Below are 25,554 nucleotides of genomic sequence, written 5' to 3'. Positions count from 1 at the left end.
CTTCCAATCAACGTACAGGGCAGCGCTGTGTCAGCCAGGGAGGATTGCAGAAGCTCCGCCCAGCAGGGAGACATGGTGAGTGCCGTGTAGTAACCGGGTGTGGAGGTGTTATCAGGAGACACGTGACAGCGTCCTATTATCACTGTGCTTATGGCTTATATAGATACTACCGTATGTGTGACGCTGTCACGTGCTCATGTATCTGTCTTTCCCCCCTCACCTCCACATTCCCTGTATGGTCCCATCACTTCTCCATTCATCCCCTTCTGTCACCCTTATTCATCCGTGTCCTCTCCTGACACACACCTGGCTTCCCTCCTCCACATTCATCTCGGTCCTGTCGCCCTTCCTATGTGTCTCATACTCAACTTCAATCATTCCCCGCCATCCCCTTTTCTTTACATCTATACCTGATCTTGTATTCCATCTTTGCGTCCCCTCTTGGCACAGCATGCCCTCCCTTTGCCCCCTCCTGGCACAGTGCAACCTCCCTGCACCCCCTCCTGGCACAGTGCAACCTCCCTGCACCCCCTCCTGGCACAGTGCAACCTCCTTGTGCCCCCCTCCTGGCATAGCACCTTCCCTGTGCCCACTCCTGGCACTGTGAGTCACCCCTGCCCCCATACTGGCACAGCACCCTTCCTGCATCCCCACCGGCCACTGCACGCCTATCCTGCGCCCCCTCTTGGCACAGCATGCCCTCCCTTTGCCCTCTCCTGGCACAGTGCAACCTCCCTGCACCCCCTCCTGGCACAGTGCAACCTCCTTGTGCCCCCCTCCTGGCATAGCACCTTCCCTGTGCCCCCTCCTGGCATAGCGCCTTCCCTGTGCCCACTCCTGGCACTGTGAGTCACCCCTGCCCCCATACTGGCACAGCACCCTTCCTGCATCCCCACCGGCCACTGCACGCCTATCCTGCGCCCCCTCTTGGCACAGCATGCCCTCCCTTTGCCCTCTCCTGGCACAGTGCAACCTCCCTGCACCCCCCTCCTGGCATAGTGCAACCTCCCTGTGCCCCCCTCCTGGCATAGCACCTTCCCTGTGCCCCCTCCTGGCATAGCACCTTCCCTGTGCCCCCTCCTGGCACTGTGAGTCACCCCTGCCCCCATACTGACACAGCACCCTTCCTGCATCCCCTCCGGCCACCGCATGCCTATCCTGCGCCCCCTCCTGGCACAGCGGGCCCTCCTTGCATCCGCTGCGGCCACAGCATGCCCTCTCTGCGCCCCCTTCTGGTCAACCCCACCCTCCTTGCATCCTCCCTGCGCCCCCTCTGGCCACAGTGTGCCCTCTCTGAGCCCCCTCCTGGCACAGCCCACCCTCCTTGCTGATAAACAGGGATAAAAGTATCATCTAATTTGCTCACTCAACTCCTGAAATCGCTTACAGTCTTTGTATTCGGTCAGTGCTCTGCCACCATAAAAGTGCTATACAAATGTTAGGATTATTGTGTTTCTTAGGCTCTGTTTAGCCGGTAAAATGTTGCACTCAAAAACAATGGGCCAAAGTTGAAAACTGGGAAGTCACAGGCCAACCTCGGCCGCCTCCCTCCCTTACACAGTTCCCTGGTGTCTAAGCTTCCCTCCTCCCCCGTACATTTCTCTACTGTTTTGCGGTCCACTTCCCTACCCTATACAGTTTACTTCTATCTAGTGTACCCCCTCCCCATACAGTTTATTTTTGTCTAGCGGCCCTCTCCTTCTCCTATACCAGTAATCTGCAAACTTGGCTCTCCAGCTGTTGAGGAACTACAAGTCCCACAATGCATTTGCCTTTATTAATCATGACTGTGGCTTTAGTTCCTTAACAGCTGGAAAGCCAAGTTTGCAGATCACTGCCCTATACATTTCCCTGGAGTCTAGTGGTCCTCCCTCCCCTATACAGTTCCTTGGTGTCTAGTGGCTCCCCTCCCTCCCCTACACAGTTCCCTGGTAACTAGTGGCTTGACATCCGTATACAGGTCCTCCTTCCTCCCCAATGTAGCATAGCTGGTGGTCTAGTGGCCCCCGTTCTGTACTTCCCCTGCCCCAGAATATGCAGAGTAGCGGCACAGCTGCAGTCCTGCGCCTCTCAACTCTTCGGGGTTTCAACCATATCCATCCATCCTGTAATCAAATGACGTGCCGTAGGGGACCAAAAAGCGCCTGCTGTGTAGGACATATGGACATTTTTGGAGCTCTGAGGAGGTGATAGAACAGGCATAGGCAAACTTGGCCCTCCAGCTGTTAAGGAACTACAAATCCCACAATGCATTTGCCTTTATTAGTCATGACTGTGGCTGTCAGACTCCTGCAATGCATTTTGGGACTTGTAGTTCCTCAACAGCTGGAGGGCCAAGTTTGCCCATGCCTGTAATAGAAGCACAACTACTGCCCCATATATAGTGTACTAGGGTTGGAGGAGCACAGGACTGGAGGGTGTGGTCCTTCGGGACACAAGGGAGGGCCCAGCTGCTATTGAATCTCCCATTTACCCTCGTGGGCCAAATATAATTACTGTGCAGGCCAAATATCCCCGTGGGCAAGAGTTAGACACCTCTGGTTTCGCTCATAAAGAATCCTATGTATAACAGTGATATTTTCTGATTCTGTTAAAGGGAACTCCACAGAAAGATGTTGTTTTAAAGCCTGATGCACCAAAGACTCTCTTCCTGGATAAACATGCTGAATACATTGAGTCCTATGGCGCTAAGAAGGATGATTATGTGAGTATTACTGTATTTTATTTTACATCAATATTTACAGTGAGCTTTTCTTCCATCCTCTATCAACAGTTCAATCACCTGTGAGTTTAAAAAAAGGTCTTTACAGTGCAGTATGGTTGCTTTCTTGGGTTTTTTTATTTCCCCATTTATGACAATGGTATGTGTCTACAATATGTTCAGTAAGGACTTCAAAATACTAAAGTGATGTGCATTAATTGTTGTATTATCTCAGTTTTTCTGTTAGCAATGGTTCACACTTAAAGCAGACACCCAAAGTGAGAAGGGCATGGAGGCTGCCATTTTTTTTTTTTTTTTTTTTTTTTTTTTAGGTTTCAAACAATACCAGTTGCCTGGCTGTCCTGCTGAGTCTCTGCTTCTCTAATACTTTTAGCCTTCTATCCTAAACAAGCATGCAGATCAGGTACTATGACTGAAGTCTGACTTAAAGGGGAACTGAAAAGAGAGGTATACGGAGGCTGCCATGTTTATTTCCGTTTAAGCAATACCATTTGCCTGGCAGCTTTGCTGATCCTCTGCCTCTAATACTATTAGCCATAGCCCCTGAACAAGCATGTAGCAGATCAGGTGTTTCAGACTTCAAATTCAGATCTCACAAGACTAGCTGCATGCTTGTTTCTGGTGTTATTCAGATACTACTGCAGAGAAATAGACCAGCAGGGCTGCCAGGCAACTGGTATTGATTAAAAGGAAATAAATATGGCAACCTCCGTATACCTCTTACTTCAGTTCCCCTTTAAAGTGAACCAGAGACGAAGCACCCTCATGTATTTTACTATATATATATATATATATATATATATATATATATCAGTGAGAACATTAGAGAAAACACCTACCCTGCTCTCTGCTTCACCCTTCACTGCTCAGCCTGTTTATCAGCCCTGATAAAATCCCTGACTGAGTATTCAGTCTGGCTTTGCTCAGGAATCATTATAGCTGAGTCTGTCTTCTCTGATGTCTTTTCAAGCCCAAGCCTGCTCCCTTCTGGCTCTGCTTTCCTGTTCTGTATATTTGCAGCATCACAGAGAGCTGTGATGAGATGGGATGAGCAGCTAATGTAAGGGTATATTGAAAAACTTTTTTTTAAAACATTTTTTATAAACAAAAAATGGCACATCAGAGCTGCGAAAAAAAATACCAGGTATAGTATTTATTTTGTAAAATCTATCAGGGGGATATGTTTATTTTGCCAAAGTGTTTATCTCTGGTTTCCTTTTAATTTGTTGCATGCCTGTTTCAGGTGTATGAGTAAGTCACTACTAATTTCAGAGAGAGCTGCAGGACTGCCAGTCAAGTGGTATTGTTTTAAAAGGAAATAAATATAGTAGCATTCTCCATATCCCTCTAACTTAGTGTCCTTAAAAGGACAATTGTAGTGAGAGGGATGTGAATGCTGCCATATTCATTTCCTTTTAAACAATACCAGTTGCCTGACAGCTCTGCTGATCCATTTGGCTGCAATAGTGTCTGAATCACACACCTGAAACAAGCATGCAACTAATTCAGTCAGAGCACCTGATCTGCATGCTTGTTCAGAGTCTATGGCTAAAAGTTTTAGAGGCAGAGGATCAGCAGGGCTGCCAGGCAACTGGTATTGCTTAAAAGGAAATAAATATGACAGCCTCCACATACCTCTCGCTACAGTTGTCCTGTAAGTAGTACTGGCACTGTATGTTCCCATGTTTATCTCATGTTGTCACATTTGGTATCCTATAAGACCTGGGTGGAGTGGGCCTCCGCAAGGGAGGATGCAAAATAGTTGTGTAAACAAAACTGAGTGGTAATGTTGTGGCTGCCGCTGTTGCACTTTGCTGTCACATTGCTGACTATGGATTGAATATTTATTTGGTACGTATACAAGGAAGCAGATTATTATTATTATTATTATTATTATTTTTTGTGCACAGATATCCTTTATAAATATGGTTTACACTTGTCGTTCTTATATTTGTGTCCTTGCAGGAGTATTGCATGTCTGAGTACCTGCGGATGAGCGGTGTATACTGGGGACTGACTGTTATGGATCTGATGGGCGAGCTTCAGCGAATGAACAAGGAGGAGATCTTGATGTTTATCAAGTCCTGCCAGCATGACTGCGGCGGCTTCAGCGCCAGTATTGGACACGACCCTCACCTGCTGTATACACTTAGTGCTGTTCAGGTAATATATGGGGACACGACCATCACCTGCTGTATACACTGTGCAGTAGGGCTGCTCAAATCCGATCCGGATGCAATTCAGATAGTAGCTATCCGGATTTCTCCCAGTAAAGCTTTGCGGCCTGGGCGGGGGGTTTAATCTTACCTATCATGACGTCTTCTTCATTCGTCCCTCGGCGCCTCCCACGATGCGCTCCAATCCGGCGTCACGTGACTAAAAACACTTCCTCCTTCCGGGTTGAAGGAGGAAGTGTATAGTCACGTGACGCCGGATTGGAGCGCATTGTGGGAGGCGCCGAGGGAGGGACAAAGAAGACATCATGATAGGTAAGATTAAACCCCCCGCCCAGGCCGCAAAGCTTTAATGGGAGAAATCCGGATAGCTACTATCCGAATGGCATCCGGATCAGATTTGAGCAGCCCTGCTGTGCAGGTAATATATGGACACGACCCTCACCTGCTGTATACACTCTGGTATCACTGGTATCTTTCCGGCCGGCCGGTATCCACTTCCGCATCCAATGACGTCAGACGCACCTGGCTGGTTTTTATGATCTTGTTTTACATGTATGCTGAATTAAAACTATTTTGGATATCGTGCAAGAGGAGCTGAGGTTGCTTTGTTCTGTGATAACATTGAATGCTAGACCCACCTGGATCTGAGGTGGCTCCTATCTGGTGAGCGGCCAATTTTGACAGAGAATCTGGTGGATTGATACACGGTGTGGATCACGGTTGCATCACTGATCACTCTGGGTGTTCACAATTTCATGACAGAAGTTTGCAGTAATGCACTATGTGGAGTATGTTTTGATCTTTTACAGATGTAATTCCTTGAAGAGGAGCGATGCCATTCATTAATAGACTTTGACTTGTGTGGAACTGTGGTAGCGAACACTCTGTCACTAGAGGTTTGACTTTGTGCATAACGGGCAGGCGCAGTTTGCGATTGTTATATAATATATGGACACGACCCTCACCTGCTGTATACACTCAGTGCTGTGCAGGTAATATATGGGGACACGACCCTCACCTGCTGTATACACTCAGTGCAGTACAGGTAATGTATGGGGACATGACCCTCACCTGCTGTATACACTCAGTGCTGTGCAGGTAATGTATGGGGACACGACCCTCACCTGCTGTATACACTCAGTGCTGTGCCGGTAATATATGGACACGACCCTCACCTGCTGTATACACTCAGTGCTGTGCTGGTAATATATGGACACGACCCTCACCTGCTGTATACACTCAGCGCTGTGCCGGTAATATATGGACACGACCCTCACCTGCTGTATACACTCAGTGCTGTGCCGGTAATATATGGACACGACCCTCACCTGCTGTATACACTCAGTGCTGTGCAGGTAATATATGGACATGACCCTCACCTGCTGTATACACTCAGTGTTGTGCAGGTAATATATGGACACGACCCTCACCTGCTGTATACACTCAGTGCTGTGCCGGTAATATATGGACACGACCCTCACCTGCTGTATACACTCAGTGTTGTGCCGGTAATATATGGACACGACCCTCACCTGCTGTATACACTCAGTGCTGTACAGGTAATATATGGGGACACCACCCTCACCTGCTGTATACACTCTGCATGCTTGTTTCAGGTGTGCGATTTAGACCCTACTGGCCAGAATGATCAGTAGGACTGGCAGGCAGCTGGTAGTGTTTAAAAGGAAGCTGACATATTTTTATCCTTATAAACAATACCAGTTGCCTGGCAGTCCTGCTGATCTTTCTGGTCAGTAGGGTTTAAATCCCACACCTGAAACAAGCATGCAGCTAATCTTGTCAGATTTGTCGTGGACATCTGATCTGCATGCTTGTTCACGGTCTGCAGCTCAACGTATTAGAGGCAGAGGATCAGCAGGACAGCCAGGCAATGCGCATTATTTAAAAGGAACAAATATGGCAGCCTCCATATATTTCTTGCTTCAGCTTCCCTTTAGCACAGGGGTGTCAAACTCAAATACAAAGTGGGCTGAAATTGTACACTGGAACCTAGTTACGGATCAACCTCAATGTCTACTGGCCACCTTCCTCCATTATAAGGTTCCCTGGTGTCTAATGCCACCCCTTCTTCCCCTATACAACTCCCTGATGTCTACTGGCTTCCTCTCTCCCCTATACTTTTCCCTGGTGTCTAGTGGTCCTCCCACTGCTATATAATCCCCTGGTGCCTAGAGCCCCCCACCCTCCCCTGTACAGTTCCCTAGTGTTTAGTGCTTTCCCCCTCCCTTCCCCATATGGCTTCCCTGGTGTCTAGTGGCTTCACCTCCAATATAGCTTCCCTGGTGGTCTAGAGTGGGCCAAACATAATGCAAAGTGGGGAAACCACTTGAGGGACAAATGTAATGGTTCTGAGGGCCAGATTTGGCCCACAGGCCGGAGATTGACATGCATGCTTTAGCAGGAATGTAAGATAGATGCAGTGAAGGCAAAGTACCACTAGGGGGAACCCTCAGCATTTGGTAAACTCCATGACTGCAGCCGCCAGTAAGGCCTCGTTCATATATTCTGCGTTTGGTGTGCTTGGGAAACGCATCAGAAAACGCATGGACAAAACGCGTACATTTGTACGCGTTTGTATGCGGTTTTTTTTAAATGCGTTTGTGTGCGTCTTTATTTAGTATGCGTTTTTGGACACCTGGACATTTCTCAATAAAGGTGTGTTAAAAAAAAATTGTTTTTTTCTTTTCTTGATGTCACTTCCTTTCTGTGTGGGTTTTGTAGGAAGTGTGAAGGTGATAGGAGTGTGAGAGAGGAAGTGAGTCACGTTGTCCATCCCCAAACGCATCGCCAAATACGCATAAAAAAACGCATGGTCATGCGGCCATCTGCCTTTCCATTGACTTTCATTGCTATGCGTTTGTTCGCGTTCCGCACACATATGCATGCATCTATGCGTTTCAAAGACGCGTACGTTGGAAACGCATAGATGTGAACGAGACGAATAGCAATGCATTGTTGTTGCCCTGCACTAAAAAAACGCACACATCCGCAGTGGGAAAAAACGTACAGCACCGCATTTGATGTGAACGAGGCCTAATAGATTGCAGAAGATTATAGAAAGTCATATTAACGTTTAGGATTATGTTTATCCTATTACTTTTCAAAGCCCTGAAAATTGGGAATAGATGTGTAAAAATAGCTGTAATTTCTAAACCGCATATTATTTTATTTTTTGTAAACCCGGTGAGTTAAAGGAGGAATTTCTAAATCTCAGTCACATCCAAATAGTTCTGTTTTCATAGATATTATTTGTCTTTCCACAGATCCTGACTCTTTTTGACAGTCTTTCGGAGGTGAATACGGAGAAGATAGTGGAGTATGTCCAGAATCTACAGAATGAGGACGGCTCCTTCGCTGGAGATAAGTGGGGTATGAATTCTAGCTTCACCCTGTATAACACAGCCAGAGAACTGCTGCCAGAACCCCCTGTGCCCAGCACACCCAGTGATGGGAGTACAGTAAAGATGTTCTTATCTGCTAACATTTTTGTTGCAGTGACAAGTCGTGGTCCAGCTCCCATTCACGCCCATCAGGGAGCTCGTGCATCACAATACAAATTAATGGGAGGTGAACCAGGATAAAGCTGTTTAGAAATCATTGCCACTATATAAGACAGCCTGTTTTAAAGGAGGAACTTTACCAAAAAATAGTAGGTGGAGGACAAAAAAAAATCAAGTTGCAAATTAAAAAGTTAAAAAACAAGAGAGAGAAAGAAATGGTGGCTGGACGGTGTAATGGTTAAGGGCTCTGCCTCTGACACAGGAGACCTGGTTTCGAATCTCGGCTCTGCCTGTTCAGTAAGCTGGCAGCTATTCAGTAAGGAGTTCTTTGGGCAAGACACCCTAACACGGCTACTGCCTACTGAGTGCGCTCTAATGGCTGCCTCGCAACCGCTTTGAGTCCGCCAGGAGAAAGGCGCTATACAAAAAAGGGAATTATTATTATTAAATGATTGATATTCACCATGAAATGTATTCATGTTGTTTAAACCACAATGAGCCTGCTGGTCATCATCTTTACTACTGGCTGACAAGAAAAAAAAAACAGCACCAACTGCCATTGTCTATAACCACACCCACTAAAATGCAATAGGCTTAAAAAAAATGTTTTATAGATATGGTACGGCCAGAACCCGTAGTGTGGCCAATGGTGTGTGGCCAATGGTGTGGCCAGAACCCGTAGTGTGGCAGCGGAGCGGCCAATGTCAGAAATGTAATTACTACACTAAGCTACAATGTATTTTACGGCCTTCTCGCTGCGGCCAAATGTATAACAACTTGCTTAATTTCATTAAATATAGCCGGCGGCAATGTAATAGATGAAGCCGCCGGCTTTCGCACTGCCTCCTCTCCTCCTCCCCGTGCCTCCTATACGATATGGAGTAGCCGGCAGAGTCGTTCGTCCCGGCAGGGGAAGCAGAGCAGGCTGCTCCGTATCGTATAGGAGGCAGAGGAGAGGCGGGGGGGGGGGGGGGGAGGAGGAGGAGAGGAGGCAGTGCGAAAGCCGGCGGCTTCATCTATTACATTGCCGCCGGCTATATTTAATGAAATTAAGCAAGTTGTTATACATTTGGCCGCAGCGAGACGGCCGTAAAATACATTGTAGCTTAGTATAGTAATTACATTTCTGACATTGGCCGCTCCGCTGCGGCCACTTCGCACATTGGCCGGCCAGAACCCGAAGTGGCCACACTTCGGGTTCTGGCCGTAACAGATATACGCACAGAGGGAGATACTGGTTACTTGGCAGTTGGAAACAGCCTTTATTTCCCACAATGCAACAAGGTCCACAGATGGGAAACTGTCATGACATCACACTGTGTGTGTGTGTGTGTGGGGGGGGTTACACTACAATATCAGCCACAGATCCCTCTGATGATCTATTTGTGAAAATGAATAGATTTCTCGTGGAAAAAGGGGGAGCCGCTACTGATTAGAATGAAGTTCAATCCTTGTTTGAATTCGTTTTTAAAGGACACCTGAAGTGAGAGGGATGTGGAGGCTGCCCTATTTATTTCCTTCTAAACAATACCAGTTGTCTGTCCTGCTGATCTTTCATGGATCAGTAGTGTCTGAATGACACCTGAAACAAGCATGCAGCTAATTCAGTCAGACTTAAGTCAGAAACACCTGATCGGCATTCATGTTCAAGGTCTGTGGCTAAAAGTATTAGAGGCAGAGGACCAACAGGACAGCCAGGCAATGTGCATTGTTTAAAAGATCCCTGATGTGAGGGGTGTATGAAGGTTGCCATATTCATTTACTTTTAAACAATGAGCCTCTGCCTCTAATACTTTCAGCTATAAACCCTGAACAAGCCTGCAGATCAGATGTTTCTGACAAAAATGTCAAGTTAAGCCGCATGCTTGTTTCAGGTGCGCAATTCAGACACTAGTAATGCTAAATGATCAGCAGGGCTGACAGGCAACTGGTATTGGTTAAAAGGAAATAAATATGGTAGCCTTTATATACCTCTCACTTCAAGTTCCCTTTGAAAGGAAATAAATATGGCAGCCTCCATGGGCCTCTCACTTCATGGGTCCTTTAACAGAATGCATCCCACCATTATTTCTGTCACTCTGCGGAGCAATGCCCACATCTTGTTCTTTCCTTGTCCCTGTAATAATCACTTTTTCTCTAATCGCTATATATATATTTTTTCTTTTCAGGAGAAGTAGACACTCGATTCTCATTCTGTGCGGTAGCCACACTGGCTCTCCTGGTAGGTATAAGTTACTTTAAAATGAACTGAGCAGCATGTTTAGCTCCCAGGGCACCTCAATCATCAATAGCACATTCAATTAAAAAAGGAAGCTACCATTGTGGCTTATTACTCCTTTCATTCTACCTCTTCTATTTACATTTAAATGTGGGTTGGAGGCTTTTAATACCATAGTTCTGCAGCCTTGAGAGCAGGCAGATAAGGACTACTGCAATTAGCAGTAGCAATGTGCAAGCAAAGCCTTTCACTTGATTAACTTCACACCTTCCCCTGGGGAGGAGGTTGGCAGCTCCTACAGCTATTAGGAACCAGGACAAACTGCAGGAAAAAAAACTGCTTGGATCCTTTTTAGGCTCTGTTATCATGTGTTAGTGGGGACATCATATGTGAGTTCCCCGATCTGCTGCTGCTGAAAGCTCCAGCATAAGCTGCCAGCAGGTCTGGAGCACATCAGTAAATTTGGGCACTACGTGGCGCGGAGGATTTGGATGCCACCATAGGCCATAATGTGAATTACAGCTATAACCGTGCTCACTGTTATGGGGTCTCCGGCAATAGCCAGAGCCTGAATTACGGAACAAAAAGGTGGCGGTGAAATTTCAAAAATAAGGTTACAGGAGGGCAGTATATTAAATAGGCAGGAGAGCACTAAGTTCACTGAGCGCCATCGTCTGCTTTACCCTGTGCCCAAATACCTGCACGGCGTTTTGACATGTACTTGGTCTGGAGGCACATATTTTTGCCAGTACCCATAGACATGATACTTTGGCTGACATACTATTATTAACTCGTAAAGCGCCAACATACTGTATTTTTTGGCCTATAAGATAATCTAGACTATAAGACGCACCCAGGTTTAGAGGTCAAAAACCAGGGGGGAAAAAATAAAAATATTTAACCTGCCTGGTGTGTCTATGGTCCAGGGGCATCTTCTAGATGTTTTCCCCCAATTATTTTGTCCCCATGTAACCTCCTATGTCCTCAGCGTCCTATCTTCCCCCCCTGTGCCTCCCGTCTCCTCTCTGGCTGGTGTTACCTATGTCTTTCTGTGTGTCACGGCCTCCCCTGTGTCCCATCTGCCCTCCTTTGCCGGAGAGGCATGGGTGGACACTGGACACAGGAGGGCAACTGGGACATAGAATGGAACAGGGCCAGTGAGACACACGGGACACCAGCCAGAGAGGAGACAGGAAGACAGCAGAGACACAGGACAGCAATGGAAGGCAGAGGGGGCATTTATGGGGGACATCTTCGGACCATAAGATGCACTGACTTTTTACCCCTACTTTTGGAAAAAACGATCGGAACACACTTGGTGTGAAAGGGCCCTTATGCGGCTGCATTATACAGTATTTTGCAGGTGCCTGAGCATTTCTCTGTTTGCACCAGCAGATGGCGTGCTGATCCCGCAGTTGGACGTAAAAGACCATTGTAAATATGAAAGCAAAATACATTCAGAAATAAGCCTTCTATAAAGAGATCTGTGTAATGAAAATGGTATTTTAATGCACATTCTTTTCACATTGTCATAAAAAATGTTACGTTTATCAGAATCAACGGATTTGTTCTCAAATCTGCTCGTAACGGGTCTGTTGGCAGAACAGTGGCGTAGTGCTTAGAACCGCAGTGCAAGGTCTCCAGTTCGATCCAAGCCAAGGCACTATCTGCATGGACTTTTGTATGTTCTCCCCGTGTCTGTGTTGGATTCCTCCCACATCGCAAAAACATACAGATAAGTTAATTGGCTTCCCCTTAAATTGGCCCTAGACTACCTAGATACACTACGAGGTACAGACTAACCAGCAAGCTCATGGTGAACCAGAACTCATTGGAGTGTGTGAGGGGCTACAATGGTCCTAAAAGCCCCCTTAATAAATTGCTAATAAAAACAAAAGTTTGCTTTCTTAAAACAGAAAGAATTTGCAATAATTCAGGTTAGAGTGAGCCTGAGATGTTTCCCAGTGTATAACTGCTGAATATATGCAAATTAACCATTGTACCCTTAGAAGCTAAACACACCTCCAGAACCGCTGGAATGCAATGATGTGTCAGCTTGTTAATTTGTACAGAGCCAGAATAATCCAACATGCATACAGTCCAGATAAGCCAGATGTAGCTATGGTGACAGAAGCCTAGGGAATCAATGCTAGCCTATGAGAAGGAACATTGTCCATTCTCTCTATACTGTTCACTGCGTATGTTTCACAAAATGCTCACCTGCGCCGTTCATTTAGGTCTGCTGCAGCTGCTGCCATCCATTCGGGTCCCTGCACTCTAGAAACACAAGTAAACCAATCCCAGAGCCCCATCAGAAGCATCCAGCTCCCATTGGTTTGCAAAAGACCAATGGGAATCATTCCTTCCCTAAGGAGGATTCTCATTGGTTCACGGAGAAGTGGACCAATGAAAATGATGCCTCTGATGGGACTCTGGGATCAGTATACCAGCATTTCTAGCATGCAGGGACCCGATGGCAGTGGAGGTACACGGTGACGGGTACATCGAGCGGGTGTCAACGTGAAAACCGAGCGAAAAACTGATGCCCAGTGTAACAAACAAATCCGATAAAATAAAAAATGAACAGTTTTACAGGGTCAGCTTTTCATCAGGAATGGTGTAAATACAGCCTATGGGCTGTGGTCCACTACTAGGAGGCCTCAATGGACGACCAGACAAGGTGGAACGATGGACCAACCCAACAATACTGAGAAGTCTGTTGTAGAAGTCAGTGTACACTAGAGTAAGTGTATGACGGACCTGATCCACTGATTGTCGATCAGTCTTCCATTCGGGACTACTATACTGATCAATCCAATACAGAAAACCATATTATAAAAGTGGCCATACGCTGGCACATGGCCACTGATAGAACCCTCTCTAAGGCCTAGTGCACACCAGAGTGGTTCTGCTGCGGTTTGCGATCCACTTGCGGGTGCGGATCCGCTAGGGTAATGTATTTCAATGGGCTGGTGCACACCAGAGCGGGAGGCGTTTTGCTGAAACACATACTCCCGGGCTGCTGCAGATTTTGGATTGCGGATGCGTTTCTGCCTCAATGTTAAGTATAGGAAAAACGCAAACCGCTCTGAAAAACGGCACTTCAGAGCGGTTTGCCAAGCGTTTTTTGTTACAGTAGCTGTTCAGTAACAGCTTTACTGTAACAATACATGAAATCTACTACACCAAAAATGCTTCACAAAACCGCAAAACGCTAGCTGAAACGCTGCAGAAAAAGAAGAAAAAGCGTTTCAAAATCGGCTAGCATTTTGCGGATCTGCTAGCGGTTTTTGGTGTGCACCAGGCCTAATTGAAGAGGTATCTATTCCTGACAACTGAAGCTAGAGGGATATGGGGGCTGCCATATTTATTTACTTTTTAGCAATACCAGTTGTCTGGCTGTCCTGCTGATCCTCTACCTCTAATACTTTTAGCCATAAACCCTGAACAAGCATGCAGCAGATCAGGTGTTTCTGGTATTATTGTCAGATCTGACAAGATCAGCTGCATGCGTGTTTCTGGTGTGATTCTGACACTACTGCAGTCAAATAGATCAGCAGGACAGCCAGGCAATTGGTATTGTTTAAAAAGAAAGAAATGTCAGGCTACATATACAGTACTTCCCACTACAGTTGTGCTTTAATAGAGATCAGCTTGGAATGTATTAAAAGTCAATATAAAGGACGCAACAGGAACTGCAGGGTGGTCTGGCACAGGTGACTGCATGGAAACGGGGCCTAGCAGGAGACCTGGGGGGTCTGTCGGCCAGCTATCGATGTACCACCCCGCCCCGGCACTGCCCACTTTTAAGTGAGATCTTCCCTCCTGGTTGATTTATTATTTCGATCAACACCAGCGGGCAGTGGGAGACTAATATCTACGTCCCTGGGACTTCAGATGTAGTCTGTCATGGCGTAGATATACTGCATGCGGTGCAGTAACTAGTTAAATACCTACTGTAAGTGACAGACACATAGGGAAAATGTAAATTCTAGTTCATTTTACTCTGGGTGGAATTTAAATTGTACATTTTTTTGCGATAGTGGTCCTTAAATAAACAGCAAATGTTTTACCTTCTGTCAGCAGCCCCCATAGATCCCAGTATGGAGTAACGTCTCTGGTTTCTTGCAGGGGAAGCTGGACGCTGTGAATATAGAGAAGGCAATAGACTTTGTGTTGTCCTGTATGAACTTTGATGGAGGGTTTGGCTGCAGGCCCGGCTCCGAGTCTCATGCTGGACAGGTAAGATGTTCTGTTTCCTCAGCCTCATGCCTAGTTATAGTTTCAGGTCCCAACACAGGTACAACACACTCTGGTATGTTTAAATAAAGCTAAAACTGACACTTACTTGGGTCTTCTACTGGCCCCCTGCAGCTGTAATGTCCCGCGCTGTCTTCCTCCGATGCTCCATTCCCCGCCGCCGGTACCGGTGTAATTATTCGTCTAACTAGACGAATAGAACTGTGGCTGCGCAGCCGTGGCCGTGCATGCATCATCGGGAGCTTACTGTGCAGGTGCATTACAAAGTTTTCTTGTACTGCGCCTGCGCAGTAAGCTCTCGATGACACGCGGAAGCGAGCACACGTGCAGCCGCACGCAGTTCTATTTGTCTAGTTAGACGAATAATTAGCAGGTTACCGGCAGTGAGGAACGAAGCATAGGAGGACAGCGCGGGACATTACAGCTGCAGGGGGCCAATAGAAGCCCCAGGTAAGTGCCAGTTTTAGCTTTATTTAAACATACCAGAAAAGCCCTTTAAAGGAAATGTCCGAGCTGCAAAAAAAATTACATCTACTTACCCGGAGCTTCCTCCAGCCCCTAGCAGCTGATCTGTCCCTCGCCACTGCTCCGGTGTCTCGCGATCCGATCCATTCGCGACAATTACCTCACCAGGTCGGGATCTTCTGCACCTGCGTGAGCACCGCTGTCAATCGTGTCCACGTGGTCTGGATTGTACTGCGCGGAAGATCCCGGCCTGGCAAGGTCGTCATCGCGAACGGAGGGGACACCGGAGCAGCGGCGAGGGACAAATCAGCTGCTAGGGACTGGAGGAAGCTCCTGGTAAGTAGATCTTATCTTATCATTTTTTTTTTTTTTTTTTTTTTTTTTTTTTTTAGCAGCTCGGATATTTCCTTTAGTTCCTGCTAAAGCCCAATTCCAAGAAAATGCTTTATTCTCATTCTGAATAGCATGGAAGGAGGTTAGAAGCTTTCAGAGGGTTTAGAGAAGGTTCACACTTGTTTTAAAAACATATCCGTGGCTTCATTTTTTTTTTTGGCCCGGATCAAAAACAGAACTACGGATACCAATGTTAAATGTAGCAGCAGTTTTCAGTCAGTTTAAAAAACGATTTGTCTGCGTTCCGGGGGATCCGTTTTGAAAAACTGAACGGACAGTCCGGATTTGCATGATTTTCACAGACCCTGGATACACGGAGGGGTAGTGAAAATCAATAAGAAAAATCACCCCCCTCTACACAGGCATCTTTGGACGCAGAAACGGATCCGTTTCTGTGTCCCAGCCTGTGGGTGGGGTGGGGGCCACAATGCTGGAGGGGAAAGCAGCCAGGACGGGGTGGCAGTGGTCGGCGGGGAGGGGGTCACCCCCCCCCCCCCTCATCTGGGTCCCCATTCCCCCTCCAGCTATTTGTGCAAAAAAAGTTGTTATAATGTAATATAGGCAGTGAGCAGGGAAGATTACCTTCTCTCCTTCTTCCTCCACTCACCGCGTCACTTCCTGCAATGCTACCCTCCGAAGTATAGAGGGCAACATTGCAGGAAGGCAAGCGGGGAAACACAAGAGAGGAAGGTAAGCGCGTTCCCGCTCGCTGCCTATATTACATTCTAACAACTTTTTGCGCAAGTAGCTGGAGGGGAGCGGGGACAGGGGACTCAGATGAGGGAGGTGGAGAGACCACCCCCCTCCCCGCCAACCGCTGTCACCCACGTCCTGGCTGCTTCCCCCTCCAGTTGGGTCCCCCTACCCCGGGCATACGTTTCCATGGACTGGAAATGTATGCTGCAAATATATTTCAAAAAAGATAAAAACGGAGGGGAGAAAAAAATTCCAAACCGAATCCATTTCAAATGGATCCGATCTGTACCCGGACGAGTGTGGACCAGGCATGGTCGGAAGAGCCAATTTCCGATTCTGTGGTAATTCCGCATACCGCCACTACCGAAATTCCGCTACCGTTTCATTCCGACGGAATTCCTGAGCTGTTCCGCGGAATTCCGAGGTATACGGAATTCCGTCGGAAAATTTTTAAAAACTCTCTCTTTATGCTAGGCCAGCTTTACCATGTAGTGTGGTTCATGGTCTAGAGGTTAAGACAGATACCTACTACACACTGCATCCTGGGTTCAAATCCCAGCTATGGTATTTAAGCATGCTTTTCAAAAAGTACCAATCCTTAATCATGCTACTTTTTCTATTGAATTGATCATAATGGTAGTATGGTTTATGCTAGGCCAGCTTTACCATGTAGTGTGGTTCATGGTCTAGAGCAGTGTTTCCCAACCTTTTCCGGCCCGGGGAACACTGTCCGACCAAATTTTTCTCCGGGGAACGGCGCGCTCGCGCGGGGAGGGGGGGGGGGGGAAGCGGCCCCCGGTTGTTTGCGCGACCTAGTGGACAGTGCCGTGCGCAGCAGGCTATGGGGGGGGGGGGGGGGGGCTGGGGTGCGGCTGCATAGCTGGCATAGTTGCCCCAGTGTAGGGAGTTTAGTTGCCTCAGTATAGCCAGTATAGTGCCCCAGTATAACCAGTATAGTGCCCCAGTATAGTCAGTATAGTGCCCCAGTATAGCCAGAATAGTGCCCCAGTATAGTGCCCCAGTATTGCTAGTATAGTGCCCCAGTATAGCCAGTATAGTGCCCCAGTATAGTGCCTCAGCATAGCCAGTATAGTGCCTCAGCATAGCCAGTATAGTGCCCCAGTATAGCCAGTATAGTGCCCCAGTATAGCCAGTATAGTGCCTCAGTATAGCCAGTATAGTGCCCCAGTATAGCTAGTATAGTGCCCCAGTATAGCTAGTATAGTGCCCCAGTATAGTGCCTCAGCATAGCCAGTATATTGCCCCAGTATAGCCAGTATAGTGCCCCAGTATAGCCCCCCCAGTATAGCCAGTATTGTGCCCCAGTATAGCTAGTATAGTGCCCCAGAATAGTGCCCCAGTATAGCCAGTTTAGTGCCCCAGGATAGTGCCCCAGTATAGCCAGTATAGTGCCCCAGTATAGCCCCCCAGTATAGTGCCCTAGTATAGCCAGAATAGTGCCCCAGTATAGCCAGAATAGTGCCCCAGTATAGCTAGAATAGTGCCCCAGTATAGCCAGTTTAGTGCCCCAGAATAGTGCCCCAGTATAGCCAGTTTAGTACCCTCCCGCCCATCCCCGCGGCCACCGCTGTTATTACCTTAACAGCGGCCGCTCTCCCCTCTCCGGCGCGTGTATATTCTAGCAGCGTATCTCCGGCTGCTCTGTGTGATGCACTGATGCGGAAGGAAGGAGGGCAGCGGCTTCCTGTAACGGCGATATGTATCGCCGTTACTATGGTAACCGAGCCCTGCCTCCTGCGCATCAGTGCATCACACAGAGCAGCCGGAGATACGCTGCTAGAATATACATGCGCTGGAGAGGGGAGAGCGGCCGCTGGTAAGGTAATAACAGCGGCGGCCGCGGGGACAGGCGGGAGGGGGGATAAGAGCACGGCACACCAGGCAACGTTCCAGTGGTTGAAAAACGCTGGTCTAGAGGTTAAGACAGATACCTACTACATACTGCATCCTGGGTTCAAATCCCAGCTATGATATTTAAGCATGCTTTTCAAAAAGTACCAATCCTTAATCATGCTACTTTTTCTATTGAATTGATCATAATGGTAGTATGGTTTATGCTAGGCCAGCTTTACCATGTAGTGTGGTTCATGGTCTAGAGGTTAAGACAGATGCCTACTAGCTACTACACACTGCATCCTGGGTTCAAATCCCAGCTATGGTATATAAGCTGTTTTGAAAATCTGCAATTCCCTACTGGATGATATAAGTGGATGGATGGATGGATGGAGGAGGAGATTTTTTTATGTTATTCCGGAAAATTCCGTCGGAATTATAAAATTTCCGCGGAATTCCGTTTGAGATACATAGAAATTCCGTTCCGACTAACAAAATCGGAATTATTAATTCCGACCGGAATCACGGAATTAATAATTCCGCGGAATTTTCCGACCATCCCTAGTGTGGACGTAGCCTTATTGCTGTCTGTGTCCCTTTTTTGTTTTTTTTCACTTCCTGTCCCATGAAGCTTTATTGCCACATTGCTCTACATACATACTCTGGAATGTATCTATATGGAAATAACTGAAACTACTGATACATTTTTGAAGTGTGTTAATGTGAACAAATACAATAATTCATGTTCCTTTTTATATACATGCTGTAGATCTTCACAAACAACAATACTGTTTCAGCCTATTGTATGATGCACTGCGATGGTTCTGTAGATTACATTGAGTCTCTGTGTGTTGTTCTAGATCTATTGTTGCACAGGATTCTTGGCCATCACCAACCAGTTACACCAGATCAATGCAGACTTATTAGGATGGTGGCTCTGCGAGCGGCAGCTGCCCTCAGGAGGCCTCAATGGACGACCGGAGAAGGTGAGGAACTCTGCAGAAGCAACCATTCAGTAGCATATAAGGGAGAACATCTGGGAGTTCAACCAGAAAAAATGGGGGCCTAATTACAGCCGTTTGGAAATTTGGGCGCCTGACTGCAATTATAATTGCGGAAATAGTTTCGCCCAGTGAGGCAACAGATATGCCCCCATTAATACTAATTAATACTGGGGGCACACCTGGCTACCTATACTGGGGAGTGGGCTACTTAATGCTGGTGGCACACCTAGCTACCTCTACTGGGGGGGGCTAGTAGGCCACCTAATCTTAGGGCCAAACTAAGACTAACGGGAGCTTCCAGTACTGGGGGGGGGGCACATTAGCTACCCATACTGGTCTGGACCCTCTGTCACATTTAAGAACCCTTTGTGGCCCTGGAAGTCAAGAAGTTTGCCCACCCCTGAGTTAGCTACTTTATTCTGTTCTCTCAAGTAGACCTGAACGATAATTCGAATTTAAGCCAAAATCGCAATCACAATTTCGAAATCGTGAAAGCGGCGTGTATCGCAATTACTTAATTTCCGCATAGGGGAAGTTTGAAGAAGAGGCTTAATACTTCCCCCCCACGTCCCAGTTGGTCCGGCCCGCAGCATCAGCAGTGTTGGACATACCTTCCGCATGAACCCAACACTGTCCGGCCTGTATCGCTGGCTCTTGTGCACAGCATACTTCCTGGTTCCTGTATGTCACAAGACATACAGGAAGTATGCCAGGCATTAGAGCCTGCAGGAGAAGTGGCTAGACGGGCATCGCTGGACTTGTGCTGGAAGGTGTATCCAGCACTGCCGCAGCTTGGGGGACAGAGGGGACACCGAGAGAGACCCAGAGCAGGTAGAGCGAGACACAGAGCGGGCACAGAGAGAGACCTAGAGGGGACACAGACAAAGGGGGCACAAAGAGAGACACAATGGGGACAGAGAGAGAGAGACACAGAGGGTGCACAAAGAGAGACAGGGGATAGAGAGACACAGTGGGGGAATAAAGCTTGATTTGAAGGAAATCATGAATCGAATAAATCGTTCAATGCAATTTTTTCCTAAAATCGTTCAGGCCTTCTCTCAAAGATTGGGGACCCTGTAATTTATTCTGTTTATATGTGACTATATAAGTTTACATATGTGTATTAGCGCCAAGGAAACAAGGTGGCCGCTGCTGAGAGAAGAACAATGTCCAGAGTTCACAAACGGGTAAATTATATAGAATCCGTGCAGAATCCAAAAACAAAAGACGAGTCTTCAACAAAGAATAAGAGCAGGCAAACCTCCACCACACTAAATATCGGGGTCACTGCACAGCTCTGCAATCATGGATACCCAGAAAAAGGAAAGAGGCTTACCAGCTGGTGACAACCCACATTATAAGGTTGTATCAACGCTTTGGTAGGACATCAGGAAGCAACAGTCTGTCCAGGATCCACCAATTCAGCAATGATTCATCTCACGAATGGATATCAGTAAACATCATAAAAAAACAAACGGCAACTCTAAGTGTAAACCGTTTAATCTAGAGTTTTCATAGTAAAAACAGCTTAAAAATAGCATAAAAACAAAACTTACATTCGGGGCCCATGCAATGGGAATCCCGAGAAAGTTGCACGCGTGTATGGGACAGTATAAAGGTGCCGCCTGTCTCCTCCCCTTCTGGGATTGCAGAGCTGTGCCGTGACCCCGATATTTAGTGTGGTGGAGATTTGCCTCTTTGTTGAAGACTCGTCTTCTGTTTTTGGATTCTGCGCTGATTCTATATAATTTATATATTTGACTATATACCTTAATTTTTCTGGGAGGTAAAATTACTTGCAGTGCAGGGTTTCCAGGCCCTTTAACCCCTGTTGCCTTCATGCACCTGCATGCTTACACTTACAACCATTCCCTGAGCCCGTGCACAAAACGTAAGCGCCTTCACAGTGCAGATCACTGGAGCTGTGAGCCCTGTCACAAATGAAGGACAGATGGATGGCTTCCAGGTGGCACATTGTGCTGCAGAAAGAAACCTGGACTCCCAGTGCGCTCTATAATTAGACTTGTGGAAGTTACACTGACAGAATGAGCCAGTGTTTATGAAGGGGCTGTTTTTGGCAAGGAACCAACCTGTTCATTTGCGAGTTCCTGCAGCAATTGCTGTGTCAGCGGAAACGTCCCTGTTCAGCGCTTCTCTTTAATTACTTCTCGTTGCATTGACTTGTTCCAAGAACTGCTGAATGCTTAGAACTGGATTCACCTTTAACAGAGGAAATTCAATGCCTGTTTCAGCTGCCGGATGTCTGCTATTCTTGGTGGGTCTTGGCCTCCCTGAAGATCATTGGAAGGCTCCACTGGATCGACAGAGAGAAGTTACGCTTATTTATCCTGGCTTGTCAGGATGAAGAGACGGGAGGCTTTGCGGACAGGCCCGGCGATATGGTGAGCAGTGGATGGGGCGACCTTACACTGTGTGATTGATAAGAGTTGTGATCAGTTGGAAATAATGGAAGTCTACCTCCAGGCATAACTGTTTTCTTGTTCTCTGTTGACGCTCAGTGGCAGTCTTTGAGGGACATTTATCAAGAGTGTCTGAGACAAAATATTAGTAGGTTTTTAGAAATACATGCAGAAATGTCTCAGACAGCGTAATAAATCACTAAATAGTGCAGATTCCTTCTAAAACTGTTGTAAAATAGGAGGAGTCTCTCAGACAGTGCAGTGTGTGAGGGGAATTGCTGTTGCTGAGGTAACCAATACATCTGCTGTATTGATAGCAGCAGGCTCTGAGGAGGAATTCAGCAGGTGGGAGGAGCACATCACAAATCATGTCTAGCCTGCACTCTGCAATCATGTCTAGCCTGCAATTCTACATTTGTAGAACTGCTGTTGAGCACTTCTTAATCTGCGCCAGTTTAGGGATGGATTTGCACTTTTCTTAACTGTAGTGCAGCTCTAGAAATCCACGCTAAATTGCCACTATTACCTAGGATTTAAGAAGGTTCTTATCATGCAGAACTGTTATTCCTGCTGGTTAGAGCAGAGTAAGAAGAAAAAACTGTCTTTAAAGGACTTCCGAGGCCAAAATCCGTGCCCAAAACAAAAAAAGTTAGCTACCTTCATGACTTTGTAAGGCACGGAGGACGCCGTCCGCGCCCTCCGTGCCGTTCCGCCTGGTCCCCTCTGCTGAATAGCCCCCCGAAAGGCTGCGACCTCACGGTCCGGGTCAGCATCTTCTGCCTCCATAAAGATGGCCGCCAGAGCTGGCCACGGCTGCGCAGTCCGCATAGCCGCTACTGCGGCTGCGCAGCTCTAGTGCCAACCCCCCGATCACGTAACAGGCAGCGTGGATCGGAGGGTTGGCCCTAGAGCTGCGCAGCCGCAGTAGCGGCTATGTGGACTGCGCAGCCGTGGCCAGCTCCGGCGGCCATCTTTATGGAGGCAGAAGATGCCACCCGGACCGTGGGGTCGCAGCCTTTCGGGGGGCTATTCAGCAGAGGGGACCAGGCGAAACGGCACGGAGGGCGCGGACGGCGTCCTCCGTGCCTTACAAAGTCATGAAGGTAGCTAACTTTTTTTTAGGTTTTGGGCCCAGATTTTGGCCTCGGAAGTCCTTTAATGTGTTGATAAATCTGGCCCTTTGTACTTATCTGTACAGAACCGTATTGATTAACTAATGCCAAGTACATCTTAAAGAGACTCTGTAACAAAATTTTGAGCCTTATTTCTTCTATCCTTTAAGTTCCTATAGCTGTTCTAATTTGCTCTGTCTTACTGCAGCCTTTTCTAGTTGCACAGTGGCTGTTATCTCCGTTATATGATCTAATCTTCTCTCCTCTGTCGGGCTCAGGCAGTCAGGCTGGAATGTGCTGTGCTGCTTTTGATTGGATAGAAGCTATACACACCCTCTCCAGGCCCCTGCACACTCTGTATGACTCACACACTGAGCTACTCTCAGCCTATCATTTGCTATGTCTTTTGTTTGTAAATACTGCATAAAAATGGCAATTACAAGCCAGGATTGCAGCAGGGAGAGGCAGAAACAGCACAGAGGGGCCCAGGAGAACATAATGAATAGAATGGTATGCTTTTTATTGTAAGAATTTGACAGTACAGATTCTCTTTAAAGGATACATGAGACCAAATAAAGTGCTGCCGCTTTACTTACCTGGGGCTTTCTCCGGTCCCTAGAAGTCTTATGTGTCCCTCACTGCTGTTCCAATGTCACCCAGTCTTCTGGTGTCTCCTCTGTAGCGGTCGTGCTACTGTGGACAGGAGTGGTCTGCACAGAACACTCCAGGCCATGCGAGCGTCAAGTGCATACGCAGTAGTCGCTAGCCAGGTCAGCAGCTGCTATGGAGGAGACACTGGAAGACTGGGTAACATCGGAACTGCGGCAAGGGACACAGATTTCTAAGGGCTGGAGGAAGCCCCCTGAAAGTAAGGCAGCAGTGTTTTATTTTGTCTCATGTACCCTTGAAAGTGTACTGAGATGGGGACACAAGGATTTTTACTTGCCTGAGGCTTCTTCAGCTGAATCATGGGCTACTGTGTATGTGCTGTCTCGGCTGCACGCCTCCTTGATTGCGCTCCCGAGGCCGAGAGCATTCTGCGCATGTTCAGTAAACACAGACTTATAACTGTGCATGCGCAGAACGCTCCTGGCCACGGATCGTGGAGGTACGCGATCCAGAACAGCGCATGAGCACAAGCCCCTGGGTTGCGGACCTTTATTTGGCTGCAACAGCTCATCTGCGGACACCAAGAGAGATGACAGGCTACAGGGGGCTGGAAGAAGCCCCAGGTAAGTTAACATCCTCGCCAGTCCCCTGCCCCTATCTCAGGTATAAACATTGAAGAAGAAGACCCCTCACCAGTAATTTCCAGGAGCGCAGACTTTCAATGCTGTAACTTCAATCTTATCAAAAAGTTCAGTCTGTGCCCCACCCCTTTTGCAGTCTGAACAAGCATAATCATGCAAATTGAGCAGTACCCATACACAAATCGATTTAACCCGGCAGATTAAATCTGCCAGACATCAAAGCTCCAACATTGCTGCCCAATGGTAAGTTTGATTTCTGTCCGAAAATCACGCTTGAAAGTGTCACATTGATTGAATAAAAGCAGACTTGCTACTGTCTTATATGCCCAGTCGCCTTATATGTCGGAAAATACGGTACCTACAGGTTCGGCTCTGCTTTGAACGTGTTTATCTGTTGTAGGTGGATCCATTTCATACGCTGTTTGGCATTGCCGGGTTGTCGCTCCTGGGAGAGGAAGTCATCAAGCCTGTGAATCCAGTATTCTGTATGCCAGAGGAGGTTCTGCGCAGGATAAATGTACAGCCTGAGCTTGTAAGCTAGAGGCCACACAATGCTGAACGTTCTCACCATCCGCTGCTAATCCTTCCTGCCAGTACCGTCACCTCCGCATAGCGGTGGCAGCCACATTGTCCTCTGCCTCTGGTCTGTTTGCTCCTCCTCACATGACGTCATACAGGAATCGGGCACTGTGCAGGAGATGCACTCTTGACCTATGAAAAAATAAAAATTATAAAGTTGGATACTTACCCAAGATGAGGGAAGCCACTGGATAGTCTTGAGGCTTCCCACATGCTCCCCCCCCCCCCCCCTGTACCCATGCAGGCGCAGCAGGGTCACATATGTACACAGCAGGGAGAGTGGGAACAAGCTCTTGTTGGATATGCTCAGAGGGTCTGTGTGCAGCAGCGGTGGGGTCAAGGAAGAGATGGGAACCTCTGGACAACCCAGAGGCTTCCCTCTATCTAGGGATGCACTTAACTTTTTTTTTTTCCTCCCAGCTTGTGTTCACTTTTAATAATAGGTAGTTACAAAAGTGCTAAAAGCAGCTGCTCTCCTCAGGGCCGGATTTCTGGAAAGGCCGCAGAGGCCCCTGCCTTGGGTGGCTACAGCCCAAGGGGGCATCTGGACATGAAAAAGAGATTGCTACATAGGAAAGAGAAAATGCTGCAAATGGGGAGCAACACGTGAAAAAGGGAAGCAGATGTCCTAGGAAGCTGCTAAAGTGAACCAGAGACGAAGCACCATCATGTATTTTACCATATATATCAGTGGGAACATTAGAGAAAACACCTACCCTGCTCTCTGTTTCACCCGTAACTGCTCAGCCTGCTTGTTATCAGCCCTGATAAAATCCCCGACTAAGCATTTAGTTTGGCTTTGCTCAGCAATCATTATAGCCTAGTCTCTCTTCTCTGGTGTCTTTTCAAGCCCAAGCCTGCCCCCTTGTGGCTCTGCTATAAT

General features: G+C 47.3%; 1 protein-coding gene across 1 annotated transcript; it reads left to right on the top strand.

Moving 5' to 3' along the window:
• Nucleotides 1-25,342, top strand: RABGGTB (Rab geranylgeranyltransferase subunit beta). The gene is made up of 9 exons (XM_068242472.1): nucleotides 1-75; nucleotides 2,597-2,704; nucleotides 4,688-4,885; nucleotides 8,184-8,289; nucleotides 10,589-10,641; nucleotides 14,770-14,880; nucleotides 19,167-19,292; nucleotides 21,563-21,712; nucleotides 24,493-25,342. The coding sequence occupies exons 1-9, from the start codon at nucleotides 73-75 to the stop codon at nucleotides 24,631-24,633; spliced, it is 996 nt and encodes a 331-aa protein (XP_068098573.1). The 5' UTR covers nucleotides 1-72; the 3' UTR covers nucleotides 24,634-25,342.
• The last annotated feature ends 212 nt before the right edge of the window (nucleotides 25,343-25,554 follow it).

Source organism: Hyperolius riggenbachi, chromosome 6 (assembly GCF_040937935.1).
Source record: "Hyperolius riggenbachi isolate aHypRig1 chromosome 6, aHypRig1.pri, whole genome shotgun sequence".
NCBI lineage: Eukaryota > Metazoa > Chordata > Amphibia > Anura > Hyperoliidae > Hyperolius > Hyperolius riggenbachi.
This window is presented reverse-complemented; position numbering and strand designations above follow the sequence as displayed.

Coding starts and splice junctions, on each gene's coding strand:
- RABGGTB (XM_068242472.1), top strand. Junction 8,290..10,588: donor CTTCGCTGGAGATAAGTGGG/GTATGAATTCTA, acceptor TTTTCTTTTCAG/GAGAAGTAGACACTCGATTC. Junction 21,713..24,492: donor CGGACAGGCCCGGCGATATG/GTGAGCAGTGGA, acceptor TATCTGTTGTAG/GTGGATCCATTTCATACGCT.